This window comes from Mesocricetus auratus, unplaced genomic scaffold (assembly GCF_017639785.1).
Source record: "Mesocricetus auratus isolate SY011 unplaced genomic scaffold, BCM_Maur_2.0 Super-Scaffold_100006, whole genome shotgun sequence".
Classification (NCBI taxonomy): domain Eukaryota; kingdom Metazoa; phylum Chordata; class Mammalia; order Rodentia; family Cricetidae; genus Mesocricetus; species Mesocricetus auratus.
The window spans coordinates 105,460,843-105,482,825 of NW_024429190.1; the positions used below are offsets into that span (position 1 = coordinate 105,460,843).

The 21,983-nt window shown below is 49.6% G+C and overlaps 1 protein-coding gene across 1 annotated transcript; it reads left to right on the forward strand.

The window, feature by feature from the left end:
• The first annotated feature begins 401 nt into the window (after window positions 1-401).
• Window positions 402-20,139, forward strand: Plac9 (placenta associated 9). The gene is made up of 4 exons (XM_040747858.1): window positions 402-580; window positions 14,382-14,479; window positions 19,578-19,701; window positions 19,989-20,139. The coding sequence occupies exons 1-4, from the start codon at window positions 481-483 to the stop codon at window positions 19,997-19,999; spliced, it is 333 nt and encodes a 110-aa protein (XP_040603792.1). The 5' UTR covers window positions 402-480; the 3' UTR covers window positions 20,000-20,139.
• The last annotated feature ends 1,844 nt before the right edge of the window (window positions 20,140-21,983 follow it).

A 21,983-nucleotide genomic window follows, 5' to 3' on the forward strand; every position in this document is an offset into this window, starting at 1 on the left:
GCACTAGGCCTTCAGTCCCTGTCTGAAGCCATGAGCCTTCATGTCTGTCTGACTCAGAAGTAGGCAGTGAACACTTCCAGGTCCTAGGAATCCTGGCTTTAGACCCTGCAACATCCTGGGAGGGACACAGAGGAAAGTCCTCATTCTTGAGCTCAGTCTGGCTGACTGTGAAGTGGGCTCAAAAAGAGTAGTGACCCCAGAAGCAGCGTTCCCGACTTCTCTGCCAGGGTCCCAGGTTCAGGGGTGGGGTCGGGGAGCTGGACAGGATGCCCGGTGGCCTTGGGGATGGATGGGATCCTGGGCTGCGCCTTCTCACAGGCTATGGTGGGGATTCTGTAGGGGGGCGGGTTCTCTGGAGCTAGAAGCCCGGAGACGCCCAGGAATTTTGGCTCGGACTGCATTTCCTCGGGCCGGGCGGGCGCGATCCCGGGGAGGCGGCTACGGACAGACAGCTGCGCTCGCTCCTGGTGGCTCCGAACCATGCAGCCGCTGCTCTGCGCACTTGCCGGGCTCGCCCTGCTCGGCGGCGTCGGGGCGGGCGAGTGGGGCCGGGGACCCAGGGACACCCCGGAACGGCGAGGTAGGAATGAAAGAGGAACCGGAGGCAGAGATACCGGGAGAGGTGGAGGGTGGGAAAGGTGATGGTGACAGAAAATAGAAACACCGGGATGGAAAAGGGAAGGGATGAATAAGACGAGGGGAGGTTGAGAGCGGAAGAGGCTTTGAAGATAAACGCGTGTGGACCAGGAGAGCTAGAGAAGGGAGTTTGAGAAAAGCACAAACAAGAAGGAGAGACATGGGAATGCAGGAAGAAACAGGGAAAGAAAGATTTGGGGGAAAGGAATGTGGCAACCGGATGCCTAGGAGAGCGCGGGCGGCCTGGGCGGAGGTCCCAGTTGCAGGGTGTGGCCGCCCTGGGGCCAGAGCATCCAGGGGAGGACGGCAAAGGGCACGGTGACGGATGAAGAGTCTGAAAGGGTCAATGGTCCGGGCAGGGCCAGCACCACCATTGAGGAGGCAGACGGAAAAAAGGTACCGTCTCACCTGCCCGGATGCCGGAGGGGTCTGTAGTGAGGTGAGGAGGCGTCTTCTTTCTCAGTATGGTCCAAGAGCTATGGCTACACCCTCCATGTCTAGCTGAGCAGTGAGCTCCAGCCTTACAGCGCCAAGGCAGACCTAGCAACAAACCCCAGGCCCCTGGGTTCTTGCTCCAGCCAAGCAGAAAGGCCTGGCACCAAGACTGTGACTCTGGGGTTTTTTTTCCGAGACCCACAGAGAGAAGGGAGACTAACTCGGATGGTTAAAGGGGAGTTTCTAGGGGGGAACCGCTTTACATCTCACAGGGCTGGCTTCAGGGAGTGTAAGAAAGGGCGTGCCCTCCAGTGAGCATACAACATTAGTTCCAGTGAGCACACAACACTAGTTTCCTCAGACCATCAACCCCTCTAGCCTCAGTTTCCCCATCTGCTAAGGAGTGACTGGCATTCTGTGTAGCTCAAAGTCAGCTCACAAGTCACGACATCGCTTTTCTCTTACACCTTCCTGTCAGCTCTGCTTGGGTGGCAGAGGTGGGGACCAGGTCTCAGCTGGTGCCTCCCAAAGGAAGGAACTGTCCCCTGCTAGGAAATCACTTTCCCTGCCGCTTTGAGCCACAACCCGTCTTAAACATTGCTTTCCTTTCTGATATGTGTGTTCTTTCCAGCAGGTTTTGAGGATATCGTAGATGTACCAATGTAGTTTCCCCAGTTTTCACTCCTCATCTTTCAGACTTCAGACACAACGCCATCACTTAACTTTCTGCCTTGTACATACTGTGGGGCACAGTTTTTCCACGACTTTTGACTATGAAAATGTCTTGATACAAAAAAAATAGAATTCCGAATGACATCATAAATAAATAGATTGCTATAATGTAATTATACTATAATTATTAATTAAGTAACCTCATTTCATTTATAATCTTACCGCTGCTGTCATCCCTGGGTTATCTTATTTTATTTTGGTTTTTCGAGACAGGGTTTCTCTGTAGATCTGGAGCCTGACCTGTAACTTGCTCTTGTAGACCAGGCTGGCCTCAAACTCACAGAGATCCACCTGCCTCTGCCTCCTAAGTGCCGGGATTAAAGGTGTGTTACCAGGATCTCTGGCTTGTTTTAAAGGAAATTCCAAGCACTGTGTTTATTTTTCAAGCTTTTACTGTTTTGCAATTTTATACATATGATGAAATTTGTCATCTTCTCACACCCCTCCCCCAACCCCCCTCTCTTACTCCCTATACTCACTGAAGCTTTCTTCTGAGCAAGCCCCTCCCCCACTTGGATGTTTTCTTTTTGTATGAGTTTAGGTAGCTCCTACTTGTAAAACGTTTACTTTTTTAAAGTTTAATTTTATTTTTATTTAATGTGCATCGGTGTTTCGTCTGCATGTATGTTTGTGTAAGGGTGTCAGATCCTGGAGTTACAGACAGTTGTGAGCTGCCATGTGGGTGCTGGGAATTGAACTCAGGTCCTCTGAAAGAGAAGTCAGCCCTCCCAACAGCTGAGTCATCTCTCCAGCCCCCCCCCCCCCATTAACCTTATTTTATGTGTGCATTTCTAAGATTATGTATGTGCACCACATTCATGCTGGAACCCGTGTTGGGTCCCCTGGAACTCAAGTTACAGGTGGCTGTGAGCCACCATGTGGGTGCTGGGAACTGAACTCGGGTCCTCTGCAAGAACAGTCAGCACTCTTCACTTCTGAAGCATCTCTCCGCCCTGTCATCAGAGTGTGGGGCCCAGCATCTTACATTTTATCAATAAACAGAAGTGCAATGCTATAATAAATAATAATAATAATTCTGTGTTACAAAACATTCATCAAGTTCAAGAGTCTTGACTGTAACTTGCTTTTTGTTTGTTTTGTTTTTACATTTAATTTGTTTGATCCAAGCCAAGGGCTACATGGCTGGTTGAATTTGGTTGACTTGTCTGTTGTCTCTTTAACTGTGTAATGTCTCTCTCTTTCTCCATCCTGCCATTCATTTTCTTTTCTTGAAATCAGTTGTTGAGAAATGTTTGGCTTGTTTAGATTTTGCTGATAGAATTCCCTGACTCAGTGTTTCTCTACTATAAGATTAATGGCTATAGATAGAAGCTTGATCTAATTCCAGTTAGATTTTTCTTTGCAAAAAATACTTTCTACATAATATATATGTTTATGGAGACAGGGTTTCTCTGTGTAACCCTGGCTATCCAGGAACTGGCTCTATAAACCAGGCTGGCCTCGAACTCACAGAGATCTGCCTTTCTCTGCTTCCCAAATACCAGCACTAAAAGTGTGCATCAGCATCACCACACCCAGCTATTTTTATTTATTTGTTTGCTTATTTTTATTTATTTATTTATTTATTTATTGGTTTTTTGAGACAGGGTTTCTCTGTGGCTTTGGAGGCTGTTCTGGAACTCGCTCTTGTAGACCAGGCTGGCCTTGAACTCACAGAGATCCGCCTGCCTCTGCCTCCCACGTGCTGGGATTAATGGCATGCGTTACCACCGCCTGGCGCCCAGCTAGTTTTAATTTATTTTTTAAAGATTTATTTATTATTGTAGTTTTCTTCCTGCATGTATGCATGCAGGCCAGAAGAGGGCACCAGACCTCATCATAGGTGGCTATGAGCCACCATGTGGTTGCTGGGCATTGAACTCAGGACCTCTGGGAAAAGCAGCCAGTGCTCTTAATCTCTGAGCCATCTCTCCAGTCTTAATAAATATTTTTAAGAGACAGGGTCTCTTGTAGCTCAAGCTGGTGTTGAACTTACAGTGTAGACAGGATGACTTTGAACTTCTGGTGCTCCTGCCTCCAGATGTATACCGCTGCTTCCGTTTTTTATACTGTGCTGAGGATGCAAGGCATGCATCCTACCAACTGAGCTACATCCCTAGCCCATATTTATTATTTTAATTGAATGTCTTTTGATTCCTGCTAAGGATAGACTTTTCTTCTTCAAATTCATGGTGGTCATTTATGATTCTAATAACTATTTAAGACTTTCTCCATTGTTGTGTTGGGATTTTCTCATATGATTCTATAAAATATCTTTACAAAATGGTTTGTGTTATCGTAGAGACATTTAATTAAGTAATCTGTTTATTATTGCACATGTGGGGTTGCATGCCACAGTGCAAGTGAGGATGTCAGAAGACAACTTTGAGGAGTTGGTTCTCTCTTTCCACCTTTATGTGGGTTCTGGGGTAGAGTTCAGGTCTCTGGGATTGTGCTGTTGTGTAATTGTTATCCAGTGAGTTATCTTACCAGCTCCCATATGGAGACCTTTTCAGAGGCCGACCTCAGCTGAGTTTGCAGTGTCAGAAGAATCCTCAGTGTCTTCTCATTTGTTTGTTTGTTTGGGTTTTTCAAGACAGGGTTTCTCTGTGTAGCCTTGGCTGTCCTGGAACTCACTCTGGAGACCAGGCTGACATCGAACTCACAGAGATCTGCCTGCTTCTGCCTCCCGAGTGCTGGGATCAAAGATGTGCACCACCACTAGCAAGCTCTTTTACTTTTTATAATTAAAAAAGTATATGTATGCATGCATGTATGTATGCCTGTGTGAGTTCATGTGCACCATGTTCAGGCTCGGACTCCAGAGGGCATAGCATGTCCTAGCACAGGAGTTTCAGGCCATTGCTGAGTCCTCCAGAAGAGTAATAAACTGCTGACCCTTCTCTTCGGCCCTGTGTCTCCTCTTTTTTATTTTATTTTGATGTATATGGGTGTTTTACCTGAACATGTGTCTGCGCACACACATGCCTGGGACTCACAGAGGCCCAAAGAGGATACTCTAGAACTGGAGTTACAGATGGTTGTGAGCCGCCATGTAGGTGCTGGGAATTGAACTCAGGACCTCTGGAAGAGCAGCCAGCACTCTTAACTTCTGAGCCATCTCTCCAGCCCCCTGTATCTCCTCTTGTAAGCAAGTATAACCACCGCCCTCACCCAAACCCACCTGGGAGGACAGAGGCAGACAGGTTTTCTGGGTCTCATACCTTTGTAGTCCCATCCCCTCCCCCACACACACGTTTTACAGATAGTATAAGAAAAAAAATGATCCTCATTATAGCTCAGTTGGTAGAGTGCTTGCCTGACATTCATGAAGCCCCGGGTCCAATCCCCATGACCCATGTAGTGGTGACAACCACCTGTAACTCCAGCTCCGGTGCATCTGATGCCTTCTTCTCACCTCCAAGGGCACCAGACATGCACGTGATGCACAGACTAACACACAAGCAAACACCCGTACACATTAAAAACAGACAAAAACAAATAAATGAGCAGCGGGGACTCAGAGCAGCAACGTCTACCCAGGTTAGTTTTTGACCTTGAAAAATCAGGTATCAGTTTACAGGAAAAAACAAAACTGGCTGGCACGCCAATTTGGCGCAAAGTTGTGTTTCTTATACTCCTAATTACATTTCACTGCCCCATGGATTCCTCATCGGCTAAGTTCTTTAGGGAAGTACAATCTTCTTGGTGTTTAGTGTCTTCGACACCTCTCCAGATCCCAGTCTATCTGTTCAGGATGCAAAGCCTTATCTGATGTTCACAGATGAACCTGGGGTGTTCAAGATGCACTCCTTTTCTGATACGGGGGCTCAAGTCACGTAGCCTACTCTCTGTAACCTTTCAAGTCCAAGATAAACTAAAAAGCTCCCAGGAAGCAGGCAGCGGCTGCTAGCTAGGGAAGACAGGGGCCTGTGCATCCATGTCTGCTGCGTGCTTGCGTCTGTGCCTGCGTGCTGTCTACATGTAAGAGAGAGACAGCGACAGGGAGAGAGATACTCACTGTGTAGCCCTGGCTAGTCCGGAACCCACTATGTGGACTAGGCTGGCCTTGAACTCATAGAGATCCGCATGAGTGCTGAGTGCTGGGAATGAATTCTAAAAGCCCTGAAAATGAAACATAATTATTTATTTCTTATAAGGGGAGACGGTGGGGAGCTCCAAAATAGAATAACTTACTTTACATAGTCACACCACCAACAGGGACAGACAATGTCAGGAGGTTGGATTTTTTTTTTTTTTTTTTTTTTTTTTGGTTTTTCGAGACAGGGTTTCTCTGTGGCTTTGGAGGCTGTCCTGGAACTCACTTTGTAGACCAGGCTGGCCTCGAACTCACAGAGATCCGCCTGCCTCTGCCTCCCACGTGCTGGGATTAAAGATGTGTGCCACCAACGCCCGGCTAGGAGATTGGATTCTAATGCTGCTGCCACCATCTTCTTTCGAGCTGTGTTGTAATCTTTCATGTGTCACTTAAACTTTTGATTTTGTAAAATAATAATAATAATTTGGGGTTTTGTTTTGTTTTTTGATACAAATTCCGGCTGTGTAGCTCAGGCTGGCCTCACACTTGCAAGTCTCCTGTCTCTCAGGTGCTGGGATTACAGGCATGCCCCCATACTCTGTGTAGAAAAATAAAACAAAACAAAAAACATTTTTAAAGGTGGATGAGTATATAATCCAGCACAGGGAAGGGTGAGGTACCAGAGGATTAAGAAACAAATGATAAGGAGTGTCTTTATTTAATACCAAATAGTCAGCCCTGACAACATACATAAAAGTAACGTCAAACAGATTGAGCAGGTTATATTTAGGAATACATAAGTATATGCATGCGTGCATATAATAAAAATGAATGGGGAAAAAAAGGCGATGAATTTGAAAGAGGTCAAAGAGGGGTATCTGAGAGGATCTGGAGGGAGGAAGGGGGAGGGAGAAATGTTATATTATAATCCAAAAACTAAAAAAAAAAAAAGAAAGCTAGAATTAAATGATTGATACAGATCCACATATACATTCAGCAAAAACCTGGCATGATAAAGGACGACCACAACGCGATAGGGACCTAGAAGACAGAGCATGGCTATGCCGGTTCTAAAAGTAGCAAAAGCCAGGATCCTGTGACTAGAACCCGCTCGCAGTAGATAATCCAGTCAGGTCAGGGCTGCCCCTGCATCCTTGCTGGAGAAGCCCCTACGGAACACGGTACGCTCTGATTTCCTGTATAGATTTATCCCTAGAGAGACAGCCTCTATCCTGAGATCTGATCCAAACGATCTAGATTGAGCTCTCAACTCCTCGTGAGAGGCAGAGCAGGGCTCCGTCCTGACATACCTGCTCCATCGTTCTGAGCCCGTGTTTGCTAGTCTGGCCAATGCCCCAGCCTAGTTTGCTTTCTGTTGCTGTGATAAACGCTGTGACCGAAAAGCAATTTTGGGGAGGGCAAAGGTTTGTTTCATTTTACAGTCCGATAAGGGAAGCCAGGGCAGGAACCCAGAGACAGGAGCTGAAGCAGAGACCACGGAGGAGCGCTGCTTACTGGCTTGCTCTCCGTGGCTTGCTCCCCCTGCTTTCTTACACAACCCATGACCGCCTACCTGCTGGGGGAGGGGGGATGGCACTGCCCACAGAGGACCAAGCCCTCCCGTGTCGCTATCAACCAAGAAAAAATGGCGATCAGACTTGCCCACAGGCTGATCTGAAAGGGTCACTTTCTCAACTGAGGATCCTCCTCCCCGGGTAACTGCAGTTCATATCAGGGTGACAAAGACTAACCCCACTAGCCCATCTGTGGCATCTGCCCTGTGGCTCATCTTCGGGTATGGCAAAGGAGACAGGGCAGGACAGACAGACAACATGAGGAAGTTGAGTGAGACACAAAGCCCATCCCCAGGTCTGTCTGTGCCTCTGACTCCCCGTAGTATGGGAGAGGTTTATCTCGGGTGGGTTGAGGCCTCGGCATGCTGGGGTTTGGGGAGGGTTAGTTTATTATAATTAGTGGGTTAAAAAAATAAGGGGTAGCAGGGCAGAGTCTGGGATCGTGTCTAGCCTCAGGAGAGGAGCTGCCTTCATGCCTGATGGTCAGCTTTGAATGGATACAGGCGGGGGCAATGGGCTCTTAATGACAGCAGCTTACCTAGCATCCTAAGGAAAACACTAACTCAGCCCCAGAGGGAAAGCCGGGGAAGGATATGGATAAGTTCCCCAGTGGCTCAGGATCTTCTAGAAGCAGATTCAGAACAAAAGAGGGAGGTAGGGCACCTGCCTCTCCCTAAACAAAAGCAAACCAAACCAAAGTTTCTTGGAATCTAGCCCTCTCTCAAAGGGCTCCAGGATCCTTGGCCGTTTCAGTCAGAGCAGCTCCATGCAGAGCTCCTCGTGCAACCCTTTAAAAAATACCACCCTGCTTCTAAGAAGAAGCAAAATTGGCTGACTGTTTTGAATGCATCACAAGTATTTATACAAGCACTGGATGTGGTAAAAGTTTATTATTCTATTGTACGGAATGTGGTCAAATATCATTAACCCCAAGTGGCTGGCGTTGCTGGTAAAAATAGCATATGGTTTTGATGACAAGTGTGGGTACTTTCTCACTGTGTGAGTCCTGGGCACATCAGTTTGCCTTGGAAGGGCTGTGACTGGGCGGGGCCGTACAGTGGACAAGACTGGCGGCCCCGCCTCTTTAGTTAGGTCAGGCGGCCCAGCCCCTCTCCTGGTCTCTGGGCTCCCCTCATCACAGGATGCTGCTTCACCCATGGCCACCATCCAGGGTACAAACAAGACTCCAAGCAGGAGCCGGGCCAAAGGAAACAACCCCATACCCTAGGAAATCCATTTCCAACTGGCAGAATAGGGAAGGCAGAGGGAGGAGGGTCCATGGCCTTGGCTCATGGTCCAGTGAGATAACACAGCAGTCCTCTGGCTTTGCTACCCAGAGTGGATGAGGAGAGAGAGGAGTGGGGGAGAGGGAGGGAGAGGGGGAGGAGAGGAGAGAGAGGGGGAAGAGAGAGGAAGAGAGGGAGGCAGGAGGAGGAGAGGAGAGGAAAGGGGAGGGGAGAAGAGAAGAGAGGAGGAGGGGGAGGGGAGGGGAGGAGAGGAGGAAAGCTCAGTTTTTTACTTGCCTAAGGGTTTTTGTTTTTTTTTAATCAAAGAAGATTCCCCCCCTTACTCAGCCTAGCTCTGTCCTCTGAGGACTCCGGCAAATTCTGAAAGACAGACAAACTCCCACTAGAGCTATGTCTGGGACGCAGAGCCTCAGGCCAACCCCACCCAGCGTGATAGAGGAGGCTGTGGAGGCCAGAAAGTTAAACGGCTGAGGGTGTAGGCTGAGAAGGGTCTTCAGCGTGTTTCCAAAGAGCTGCGCCGAGGTTCTCTGCAGGGAGGGAGCACATCAGGCTGCGCAGTTGTTAGGGCCGTGCTCCAAGCTTTCTGTCGGATGAGTCCCCGGGAGGCCTGGATGAGCTCAGAGCACAACCCCATCCAGATGTGAGGGATTAGTACTGAGGGATCGACCTCACCCCAGCCTCTTCCCCAGAGGGACTCTTGGAGCCAAGTCAGACCTCATCACAGACTCTGGAGCACAGGGTCTGAGGCCAGTGGGGAGGAGCAGATACGTTGCCGCTCAAGATACCCAAGGCTGCCACCTTCCAGCAAGTGAGCCCAGAGTAAGCTAGCGGAAGGCCCCTGGGCAGAGAGAGCATACAGACAGGGCGTGTATGCAGGCAGGCCCACCTTCCCAGAACAGCCCACCACTTCCTGTCTTTCCTAACCCTCTCCAGGCTGAGCCCCACCCCAACCCCAACCCCAACCCCTCAACCCTCCACCCCACTCCCCACCACCGCTCCATGGAGTCCCTTTGCTAAGGCTACTCTGAACCTCTTCTCCTGTCTCTCAGAGGCCGGCTCAGATCACGGAGCAAAGCCTTCCCGCAGGGAGGTCCGGACTGAAGATCTCTTCCTCGTCCTCACTGTTTTGTGTCTGCCCGTTCAGCCCATCATGGCTTCTGCTTCTAGCTAACAATTCCCACCAGGCAGCTGAGTTACATTATAAAAAACAAAAACAAAACAAAACTTCAGCACTCGGGAGGCAGAGGCAGGCAGATCTTAGTGAGTTCGTGGCCAGCCTGGTCTACAAAGCTAGTTCCAGGGCAGTCAAGGGCTGTTAACGTAGAGGAACCCTGTCTTGAATAAACAAACAAAACAAAACAAAAACAACAACAACAACAACAAGAAACTTAAGGGGCAGGGCACACGGCTTCGCAGCTGAGTGTACCACTCTCGTGGAGGACCTTAGTTCAGTGCCCAGCACCCGTATTAGGTGGCTGACTACTGTCTGCGGCCACAGCTCCAGGGAAGCTGATGCCCTCTTCTGGCTTCTGTAGGCACTTGCACTCACATGCGCATACCCAGCACACAGACGCGTAATTTAAAATAGGTGTCTGGGTCTGAGAGATGGTTCAGCAGTTAAAAGCACTGGCTGCTCTTACAGATAGATGACCTGGGTGCAATTCCTAGCTCCCTCCAGGAAGCCCACGACTGCCTTTTCTGTAACTCCAGTTCCAGAGGATTTGATGCCCTGTCTCATGCACTTACATACATGCAGGCAAAAACACTTGCATAAAATAAAAATGAATTAAATAAACAGGTAAAACTATATACACAAAAGTAGAGGGGATACTGCCAGGCGGTGGTGGCACGCGCCTTCAATCCCAGCACTCGGGAGGCAGAGGCAGGTGGATCTCTGTGAGTTCGAGACCAGCCTGGTCTACAGAGCGAGTTCCAGGACAGGCTCCAAAGCCATAGATAAACCCTGTCTGGAAAAAAAAAAACATAAAATAAAACAAAACAAACTCCCAGGATCTTTGCCCACTCATGCTTCTTGCTGTCCCTCCACCAGGCCTGGGTGATTCTGAAGTAAATCCAAGACTGACATTTTAGACCCACTTGAGCAAACATAGCCAGCACACCACTTGTCCTGGTTGCTTTCCTGTTGCTTTGATAAAAATATTCTGACAAAACAACTTTTGAGAAAAGGTCTACTTTGGCTCACAATTCCAGAGGGTTACAGTCCACCAAGGTGGAAAGGGCGTGTTGGTGGTGGGAGCATGAGGCCATCCCATCCTATCACATGGGCAGCCCAGAAGCAGAGAGGGGAACAGGATATATATATGTGTGTGTGTGTGTGTGTGTGTGTGTGTGTGTGTGTGTGTGTATGTATGTATATATATACATACATACTCCCCTAGTGCCATACTTTCTCCAGCAAACTTCTACCTCCTAAAGGCTCCATAACCTTCTGAAATAGCACCACTAGCAGGAACTCCAACTATTCAAATTCATAAACCCATAGGGGACACTTCACATTCAAATCACAACACCGCTACAACCTTCTTTTTTTTCCCTGCTCCAAATCTGTATTGGCAGCATTGGGGTTTCTAAGTTCAGTACGGGGAAATCATGGTGTCCTCCTCAGAAGGTTCTCTTATCAGTTAGCTTGCCACAGCTGTGAGGAAATATCTGAAGCAATCTACTTAAAAGAGAGAAGGTTTGCTTTGGCTGCTGGCAGAAATTTCCGTCCATGCTCAGCTGGCCCCATGGCTCTAGGCTGCAATCACTCACCTCATCAGACAGGAAACAAACAAACAAGGAGTAAGAGAATGGGTTCTACAATGCCCTCAGAGGGCACACCCCAACCACTTAAAAACCTCCCCCTAGGCCCCACCTCCCAACAGCCCACATCATCTCTAGTCACAGACCCCCCCCCCTCTCCGATCTCCCATGCCCTGCTCCAGGTACTAAGCCTTTAAGTCCCCAGAGTTCTGTCTAAAGATAGAACTGATTGATTCAATGTCCCTCGAGAGAACCCTGACTAAAAGAAGAAAGTGGATTCATGAGATTAGCTTACAGGCCCTGCTAGTCCAACAGTGTCTGGCTGCCAGTAGGAGGTCCTGAATTGCAGCCATGGGTATCACTGCTGGCTCACGCACCGCATCTCTCTCTCCTTCCCGAGTCCTCTGATCCTGGGTTCTAGGGCTCCCTGTGTCTTCAGTTCTGTTCCCTTCCTGTCCCTCTAAGCGGGGCTGTGTTTCTCCAAAGCCCAAGAAAACACCCAGGACAATAGTACACCATTCTCTGGCCATGGCCAGCTGGTCTTCCTCCCTCCCTCCCTCCCTCCCTCCCTCCCTCCCTCCCTCCCTCCCTCCCTCCCTCCCTCCCTCCCTCCCTTCCTCCCTCTTTCCTTTCCTTCCTTTCAGGCCAGTCTTCCTGAAAAATTTTCCCAGAACCCAAATTCCCCATCTCTAACCTTGCCTCCCCCTCCTATTACGTTTCAACACTATGCACATCCCACAGGAGGAATGGGATGACAGGACAGGGACATTCCCGCCTCTCTTTTTAGGCCCTGCTTGCCCTTCCTGCCACTTTAGGCTCATCCCCTCTCTACACTCCTGGAAGGCACCCGCTTCCTGGGGACAGGAATTTTCCAAAGGCTCAGCCAAGTGTAATGAGTGCCTCAGAGCCACTGTAGCCCCAGCTCAGAACCAGGCGCTGATGTCTTGCTGGGGACACCAGGAGCAACCTCAGTTAGGGAGAGTGATGAGTCAAGATAGATTGAGTAGGTATATTAGTCAGGGTTCTGTCTCTAGAGGGACAGAACTAACCAAATGACTGGCCCTCTAGAGGACCCCGACTAAAAACCAATCTACAGATATATAGGAAGTGGATTTATTCAACTGGCTTATAGGCTATAGTCCAGCTAGTTCAACAATGGCTGACTAACAGCAGAAGGTCCAGAAATACAGAAGGAGTTTGGTCTGTGAGGCTGAATATTTCGGCTGGTCTTCAGTATAGGCTGGAATCCTGAAGACTTGATCTCTAATGCCAATGAAGGAATGGACTTGCTAGTAAGAGCAGGAAGGCAAAGACACCAGCAAGCATCCATCTCCCATGTCCTAGGCTGCCAGCAGAAGGTGGGTGGGGCCCAGATGGTGGATCTTCCCACCCCAAAAGATTCTGATTAATAATAAACTAAGCCGGGTGGTGGTGGCTGGCAGTGAATGCCTTTAATCCCAGCATCTGGGTGCCAGAGGCAGTCAGATCTCTCAGTTCAAGGCCAGCCTGGTCAGCAGAGCAAGTGCCAGGACAGCCAGAACTACACAGAGAAGCCCTGTCACAACCCCCCCCCCCAAAGTAATTAATTCAAACAGTTAAGAAAAATCCCTCATAGGTATGGCCAGCTGCTTGGGGGGGTTAGATAATTTCAGATGTGGTCAAGTGGAATGTGAGGGCTAAAGTTATGTTTTAAGTTTAAATTACCATGCTTAAAAGACCTATAAAAACCTGGCATGGTGGCGCACGCCTTTAATCCCAGCACTCAGGAGGCAGAGGCATGAGGATCTTCGTGAGTCTAAGGTCAGCCTGGTCTACAGAGCGAGTTCCAAGATGTCCAGGGAGCAATAAAGCAAAAATGCCTCTTAACTGTGAGCCGCACTTGCCCAAGGACAGATAGCTTCCTGGAATTCTGGGGACTGGTCGTTCCTGTAAGATAACAAGCCACGTGTTTTTGCTTCTGTAAACAAGGCTGGTTGCCCCGACTACACAGGCTGCGCTTGACCACACGTAGGCAGGAGGTGTGCAGGCAGAAGTATGTCAGGATGTATGCTTGCCCCCAACTTTACAAAGGCTTGGAGTATGTAGCCTTGTGGGTTCTGCCTTTATAAGCACCTAACACAATTTGGTGCCGTACCCAGGGATCCCTAGTATGGACCTGGCCAATGTCCATAAAAGCTTGCTTCAAATTTGGCTCAAAAAACTGTGATAGTGGTCTTATTATACCGGGTAGGATTACCAGACAACCAAGAACAGCCATCACAGTTGGTTAACCCTCTGCTCCTCTCACTAGCAGTGGCTTTGGACATGACATCTCACACACACACACACACACACACACACACACACACACACACACACACACACACACACCCGTGGCCTTAGTTTCCTGGAGCTGCTACAGGATGTCCTCAGCTTGCTACACAGTGCACACACAGCAGCTCAGACTAACTGGTTCCCAGTGCTGAGACTGCTCACTTTCCTCCCTGGATTCTGCCTGCTCATGTCTCAACATGGATTACTGTTGTCGTCCCCGTCCCCCGACCCCCAAGTCACATCCCTCCACACCTAGACCTGAAATTCAAAACACTCCCTCCAAATATTCATGGAGATTTCACGGAGGCCTTGGATCAAAAAGTGCTACCCTTGGCTTTGATCCCAAGACCCCTCTCTGGTCAAATCTCCCACCCACCTGGTTCTTTACAGGCATCCAGCTCCCTGGGTGGTTTGCCCAAGGACATGTGCCTCTCTCCATGCCAAACCTACCCAGCACAGACACCACCTCCTAGATGAAGCCCTCCTGGGTCTGGAGACAGGCGTGGCTAGGGCGGTGGCTCATCTTCCTCTACGCCCCTGTGTCCCATTTCATCGTCCACTTCAAGCCTGGTGCTGGTACAGGATGCTCTAGCCACAAGGAAACCCATGGCCCCACAGTGACGAGACTTGTTTTCCCTACAGCTACTGAGTCCCCCAGCTCCTCCAGAGAAGAGACAGCTTGGAGCCCAGGCTGTGATAGACATGTGGCTGTCCAAGGCCGTTTAGACATCATGGAAGAGGTAACTGGGGGGCACGAGAGGGAGGGATCGTAAAGCTCGATGGCCCTCTGCCAGGTTGGAGGCTTTGCGGAGTTCAATTGTCAGCAAACCTGGTCCAATGGTGTTCCCCAGCCACCAAGTTAAATACTGCCTGCTCTAACTGGAGCATTCAAGCTGAGCGGTGTCTGACACACCCTACCTCCCAGGAGGCATTGCTAATACCCAGCCCGAGATTTTTCCCAAGTTGGGGAAGGTGGAAATTCAATCATCAAATTTTGTGAAACAGCCATGAATCATAAATTTATGTGGGAGTCATTTTTTTTTGCTTTGTTTTGTTGTTTCAAGGGTTTCTCTGTGTTGCTTTGGAACTTTTCCTGAAACTTGATCTGTAGATCAGGCTGGCTTTGAACTCAGAGATCTAGCTGCCTCTGCCTCCCGAGTGCTGTGATTAAAAGTGTGTGCCACCACTGCCGCCACCACCACCAGGCTGGGGAAACGTTTTACCTTCATTGCTGGATAATTTTTTGTTTGTTTGTTTCGTTGGTTTTTCCAGACAGAGTTTCTTTGTGTAACAGTCTTGGCTCTCCTGGAACTCTCTTTGTAGACCAGGTTGGCCTCGAACTCAGAGAGATCCACTTGCCCCTGCCTCCCAAGTGCTGGGATTAAAGGCATGCACCAACACCCAGCGATTGCTGAATACTTTTAAATTCTTTCCTCCTGTCATGTGTGTCATGGGGCTTTAACTCTGGTTATCAGTTTGTGGCAAGTACCATGTGTGTCCCAGGAACTTAACTCAGGTAGTCAGAGTTTATGGTAGGCGCCATGTGTGTCCCAGGAACTTAACTCAGGTAGTCAGAGTTTATGGTAGGCGCCATGTGTGTCCCAGGAACTTAACTCAGGTAGTCAGAGTTTATGGTAGGCGCCATGTGTGTCCCAGGAACTTAACTCAGGTAGTCAGAGTTTATGGTAGGCGCCATGTGTGTCCCAGGAACTTAACTCAGGTAGTCAGAGTTTATGGTAGGCGCCATGTGTGTCCCAGGAACTTAACTCAGGTAGTCAGAGTTTATGGTAGGCGCCATGTGTGTCCCAGGAACTTAACTCAGGTAGTCAGAGTTTATGGTAGGCGCCATGTGTGTCCCAGGGATTTCACTCAGGTAGTCAGAGTTTATGGTAGGCACCATGTGTGTCCCAGGGATTTCACTCAGGTAGTCAGAGTTTATGGTAGGCGCCATGTGTGTCCCAGGAACTTAACTCAGGTAGTCAGAGTTTATGGTAGGCGCCATGTGTGTCCCAGGGATTTCACTCAGGTAGTCAGAGTTTATGGTAGGCGCCATGTGTGTCCCAGGGATTTCACTCAGGTAGTCAGAGTTTATGGTAGGCGCCATGTGTGTCCCAGGAACTTAACTCAGGTAGTCAGAGTTTATGGTAGGCGCCATGTGTGTCCCAGGGATTTCACTCAGGTAGTCAGAGTTTATGGTAGGCGCCATGTGTGTCCCAGGAACTTAACTCAGGTAGTCAGAGTTTATGGTAGGCGCCATGTGTGTCCCAGGAACTTAACTCAGGTAGTCAGAGTTTATGGTAGGTGCCATGTGTGTCCCAGGAACTTAACTCAGGTAGTCAGAGTTTATGGTAGGCGCCATGTGTGTCCCAGGAACTTAACTCAGGTAGTCAGAGTTTATGGTAGGCGCCATGTGTGTCCCAGGAACTTAACTCAGGTAGTCAGAGTTTATGGTAGGCGCCATGTGTGTCCCAGGAACTTAACTCAGGTAGTCAGAGTTTATGGTAGGCGCCATGTGTGTCCCAGGAACTTAACTCAGGTAGTCAGAGTTTATGGTAGGCGCCATGTGTGTCCCAGGAACTTAACTCAGGTAGTCAGAGTTTATGGTAGGCGCCATGTGTGTCCCAGGGACTTCACTCAGGTAGTCAGAGTTTATGGTAGGCGCCATGTGTGTCCCAGGAACTTAACTCAGGTAGTCAGAGTTTATGGTAGGCGCCATGTGTGTCCCAGGAACTTAACTCAGGTAGTCAGAGTTTATGGTAGGCGCCATGTGTGTCCCAGGAACTTAACTCAGGTAGTCAGAGTTTATGGTAGGCGCCATGTGTGTCCCAGGAACTTAACTCAGGTAGTCAGAGTTTATGGTAGGCGCCATGTGTGTCCCAGGGATTTCACTCAGGTAGTCAGAGTTTATGGTAGGCACCATGTGTGTCCCAGGGATTTCACTCAGGTAGTCAGAGTTTATGGTAGGCGCCATGTGTGTCCCAGGAACTTAACTCAGGTAGTCAGAGTTTATGGTAGGCGCCATGTGTGTCCCAGGAACTTAACTCAGGTAGTCAGAGTTTATGGTAGGCGCCATGTGTGTCCCAGGAACTTAACTCAGGTAGTCAGAGTTTATGGTAGGCGCCATGTGTGTCCCAGGAACTTAACTCAGGTAGTCAGAGTTTATGGTAGGCGCCATGTGTGTCCCAGGGATTTCACTCAGGTAGTCAGAGTTTATGGTAGGCGCCATGTGTGTCCCAGGAACTTAACTCAGGTAGTCAGAGTTTATGGTAGGCGCCATGTGTGTCCCAGGAACTTAACTCAGGTAGTCAGAGTTTATGGTAGGCGCCATGTGTGTCCCAGGAACTTAACTCAGGTAGTCAGAGTTTATGGTAGGCGCCATGTGTGTCCCAGGAACTTAACTCAGGTAGTCAGAGTTTATGGTAGGCGCCATGTGTGTCCCAGGAACTTAACTCAGGTAGTCAGAGTTTATGGTAGGCGCCATGTGTGTCCCAGGAACTTAACTCAGGTAGTCAGAGTTTATGGTAGGCGCCATGTGTGTCCCAGGAACTTAACTCAGGTAGTCAGAGTTTATGGTAGGCGCCATGTGTGTCCCAGGAACTTAACTCAGGTAGTCAGAGTTTATGGTAGGCGCCATGTGTGTCCCAGGGACTTCACTCAGGTAGTCAGAGTTTATGGTAGGCGCCATGTGTGTCCCAGGAACTTAACTCAGGTAGTCAGAGTTTATGGTAGGCGCCATGTGTGTCCCAGGGACTTAACTCAGGTAGTCAGAGTTTATGGTAGGCGCCATGTGTGTCCCAGGGACTTAACTCAGGTAGTCAGAGTTTATGGTAGGCGCCATGTGTGTCCCAGGAACTTAACTCAGGTAGTCAGAGTTTATGGTAGGCGCCATGTGTGTCCCAGGAACTTAACTCAGGTAGTCAGAGTTTATGGTAGGCGCCATGTGTGTCCCAGGAACTTAACTCAGGTAGTCAGAGTTTATGGTAGGCGCCATGTGTGTCCCAGGGATTTCACTCGGGTTGTCAGGAGTTTGTGGCAGGCGCCTTAACCTGCTGAATCACCTTGCCAGCCTCGTTTTTTTAATTTATTACTATTATTTTTTATTTTTATTTTTGGTGACACAGGGTCTACTATGTAGCCATGGCTGGTTTAGAACTCACTGCTAAACCAGTCTGGCCTGAAACTCATGGCAATCCTCCTGTCTCTGCCTCTTGAGTGCTAGGACAACAGGCATGGACCCACACACCCCGCTTCAGCATGTCCTCTTATTTTGTCAGGACGGCAGCAATCTCGGGGCCTGGTGTTAGATGATGCTACTTAGTGAGTTGATAAGTACATGGACTAGTACAACAAAATGCTAATGGGGGAGTAGCTCAGTCTGTAAAGCATTCGTCATGCAAGCACAAGGACCCATGTTCCATCCCCAGGACCCACAAACAAAACAAAACAAAACCCTAGGTGTAGTGGCAGCCAGCACCAGAGAGGAAGAGGCAGGAGGGTCTCCGGGGCTTGCTAGTCAGTCAACCTAACCTAACATTGCCAATAAGAGATCCTGCCTCAAAGGCGAGGCTAGGGTTGTGCGATGACTCACCAGGTGGCAGCCATTGAGCCTGATGACCTGAGTCTTAGGTCTTTCTTTTTCTTTCTTTTTTTCTCCTTTTTGGTTTCTCTGTGTAGCCCTGGCTTTCCTGGAACTCAATCTGCAGAACAGATTGGCCTCGAACTCAGAGATCTACCTGCCACCACTGCCTGGCCTAATCCCCAGAACTTACAGAGTGGAAGGAAAAAAACTGACCTTTACACACTACTACGGTATGAGTGTGTTCCTACACACACACACACACACACACGCACGCACGCACGCACGCACGCACGCAGACAGACAGACAGACCTCTCCTAAGACTGACATTGGCCTTTCCACCCCCTCACTCCTATAACAGAAAAATAATTATGGGAAAGAAAAATCATTCCAAGGTGGCCTGCAATTTGTGGTAATCCTCCTGTCTCAGTCTACTGACTTTTGAGCTTACAGACATCAACAACAAAAATAATATATAGGGTTTTTAAAAATTATTATTTGGTTTTTCCAGGCAGAGTTTCTCTGTGTAATAGTGCTGGCTGTCCTGGAACTCACTTTGTAGACCAGGCTGGCCTTGAACTCAGAGATCCACCTACCTCTGCCTCCTGAGTGCTGCAATTAAAGGCATGCACCACCACTACCACCACCACGCCATAATATAGTTTTTACATTTGAATGCTATTGTAATATGGTTGATATGTTTCACGCATTAAAGAACTGTTCTGCAGCTGGGTGGTGGTGGTGCTGGCCTTTAATCCCAGCTCTGTGAGTTCGAGGCCAGCCTGGTCTACAGAGTGAGTTCCAGGACACACAAGGCTACGCAAAGAAACCCTATCTTGAAAAAAAAATAGAAGAACTTTATTAGGTTGCCAGCAGGATCTGTAGCAGCACACACCCATCCTCTAGGAACAAAACTTTAAAAATCCCAAACTTGTTGTATAATAAAGGTGCCACCAGGGGGCGGCACAACAAAAGGAATGTGCACTATTACTGCCAAGTCCCAAACAGAAAAGGTTAGCTTGGGCGGTCCGTGCCAAGCTTGGCACTTTTGAGTGCCAGACAGGAGGATCCTAAACGGCTGCAGGGAGCAGCCTGTGATGGTGTTACCTGGGGAAACCGAGCAGAGACGGTGTGAGGGCCAGGGTTCCACAGCACCCGGTTACGATGGGACCTGGGACGCAGTGGATTTTCTTTAGGATATCACTAAGCTAAAGCCGGCCCAACTTCCTGTGCTTGACTTTGCCCTGCCCTCCTGCTCCAGACGGTGGAGAAGACGGTGGAGCACCTGGAGGCAGAAGTGACCGGTCTGCTGGGCCTGCTGGAGGAACTGGCTTCGAATCTACCCCCAGGGCCCTTCAGCCTGGAACCGGACCTACTGGGAGGTGGTGAGTGGCTCAGATGACCTCTTGGGCCTGCCATCGAGGGCCCCTGGCGGCTCCATCAACCCCGGTGGAGCCAGAACTCCCAGGGACAGAGTTGGTTGTGGCACATCACCCATTGGCGTCCTGCGCCCCGGCATCCCATCGGAGCGCAGACCATCCCCAGTTCCTACTGTCTGGAGTCCTGTGTTTTGGTACTGCGGCCCCAAGGGGACTGACTGGGAGGCTGGAGGGAGGAAGTCGCTGGGCACAGCATCCTCTGCCGCTCGCTCAGGGCTCACCCTTTCTTGCAGACCACTTCTGACCACCAGGGGGCAGACCACTTCTGACCACCAGGGGGCAGTGGAGCCTGGGCAGCCGAAGTCGCCCCTCTGAGAAACCAAGCCAGGCCTTCTCTCCTTCCTGCCCCCCACATCTGTGTAAAATAAAAGCCGTTACTCGGGCTCCCCATGCTTGCTGACAGTGACCTCTGTAACCACAGCCCCAGATCCTTCTGCCACACAAGCTGAACCCCACACGCAGGTTTAGCCCACAGATCTGGCTAAACTGTGGCATCTGCACTTCCAACTTTACCGAGACAGAACACAGAGCCCGAGTCACACAAAGTGAGGTACCTGAGGCCCGGGATGATAACGGGACACAGGAGGCCCTTTCTGTAGCTTTGCTACTCAAACCGTGGCCACAAAACAGCAGCCAGTGCCACCCAGCAACATGATCACCTGGGTCCCATGCAGCCAAACTCGGCCTGCATCAGAACCTCTCTGCCTCCATGTGACCCCACCCTGCCCTCCTGGAGGTGAGGGGTTGTATGCCCATTAAGAATCCTGTTCTGAGCTGGGCATTGGTGGCGCACGCCTTTAATTCCAGCATTCGGGAGGCAGAGGCAGGCGGACCTCTGTGAGTGAGTTCGAGGCCAGCCTGGGCTACAGCGTGAGTTCCAGGACAGCCTCCAAAACAATACAGAGAAACCCTGTCTCGGAAAAAAAAAAAAATCCCATTCTGTGGCTGGGAATCTAGAGACATACTTCGAGCCTCCTCTTTTAAAAAAATTATAGCAAAGTTCACATTACAAAAAAAATTCACCTGCGGAGGAGGAGTTATTCAACATGTAGACCTAGGATTTTTTTTTTTTTTTTTTTTGGTTTTTCGAGACAGGGTTTCTCTGTGGCTTTGGAGCCCATCCTGGAACTAGCTCTTGTAGACCAGGCTGGCCTCGAACTCACAGAGATCCGCCTGCCTCTGCCTCCTGAGTGTTGTTGGGGATTAAAGGCGTGCGCCACCGCCGCTCAGTTTAGGATTACCGTTTTAACCTGCATGAAATCTGTGGTTTCTAGTGTGTTCCCTGGGTTACAGAGTCATCGCCATTATTAACTCCAGGACAATTTTCGACGCCCCCCCCCAAAAAAAGATCTCTGAGCCTATGCAGCTGTCACTTCCCCTCCCGCCCCCAGAAGCACTCTAGAAACCACTCTCCTCCAGGGACTTGCCCCCTGTGGGCAGCTTCTGTGAACGGAATCGGATTTCCAGTGGACCAGTTCTCAAGTTCATCCATGTCTGTAGCACACGCTACTCTTCTGGAGTCTCACTATCCTAAGCTCTCTAACAACGGGGGGAGAGTGAGGGGAGACCTCCAGCCAGCAAGTGACACTCTATGTTCCTGGACATGACATTGTCCCTGATAGTTCCCCTCTGTGAACACCATGGAGCAGAAAGCCTACAGGGCCAGAGCCAAGTGCCCTTCTTCTTTTTCTAAATGATTGTTTTAAAGATTTATTTCCATTTATGCCTGCGGGCCAGAAGAGTGCACCAGATCTCATTACGGATAGTTGTGAGCCACCATGTGGTTGCTAGGAATTGAACTCAGGACCTCTGGAAGAGCAGCCAGTGCTCTTAACCACTGAGCCAGCTCTCCAGCCTGCCAAGTGCCCTTCTGATTGGAGGTCCCAGGGTAACTCCAGGCTGGGGCAGCTCCCTGGGCTGCTCCTGTCCTCATCACTGGTCTCCAGACCAGAGACCAACCCAGAAACCACATAAATGCCTTCCTGTCCTTTCCCGGGACCCATCATTCCTCCACCTCTCTCTGGGGTCTCTACTACTGCCATCTGGCCCAGGAACCTGTGCTTGTAACTACCTGGGCCCTATGTGGCTCTGGAGAACATCTTTTGCAAGTCCTTCCAACACACTCCCTGCCGGGGAGATCATGCTTGGGATGTCCACTTTCACCGGCTGACAGGGCTGGAATCTCTGAGTCATACATAAAGCGGAAGAAAACAAGCTGGCACCAGAGA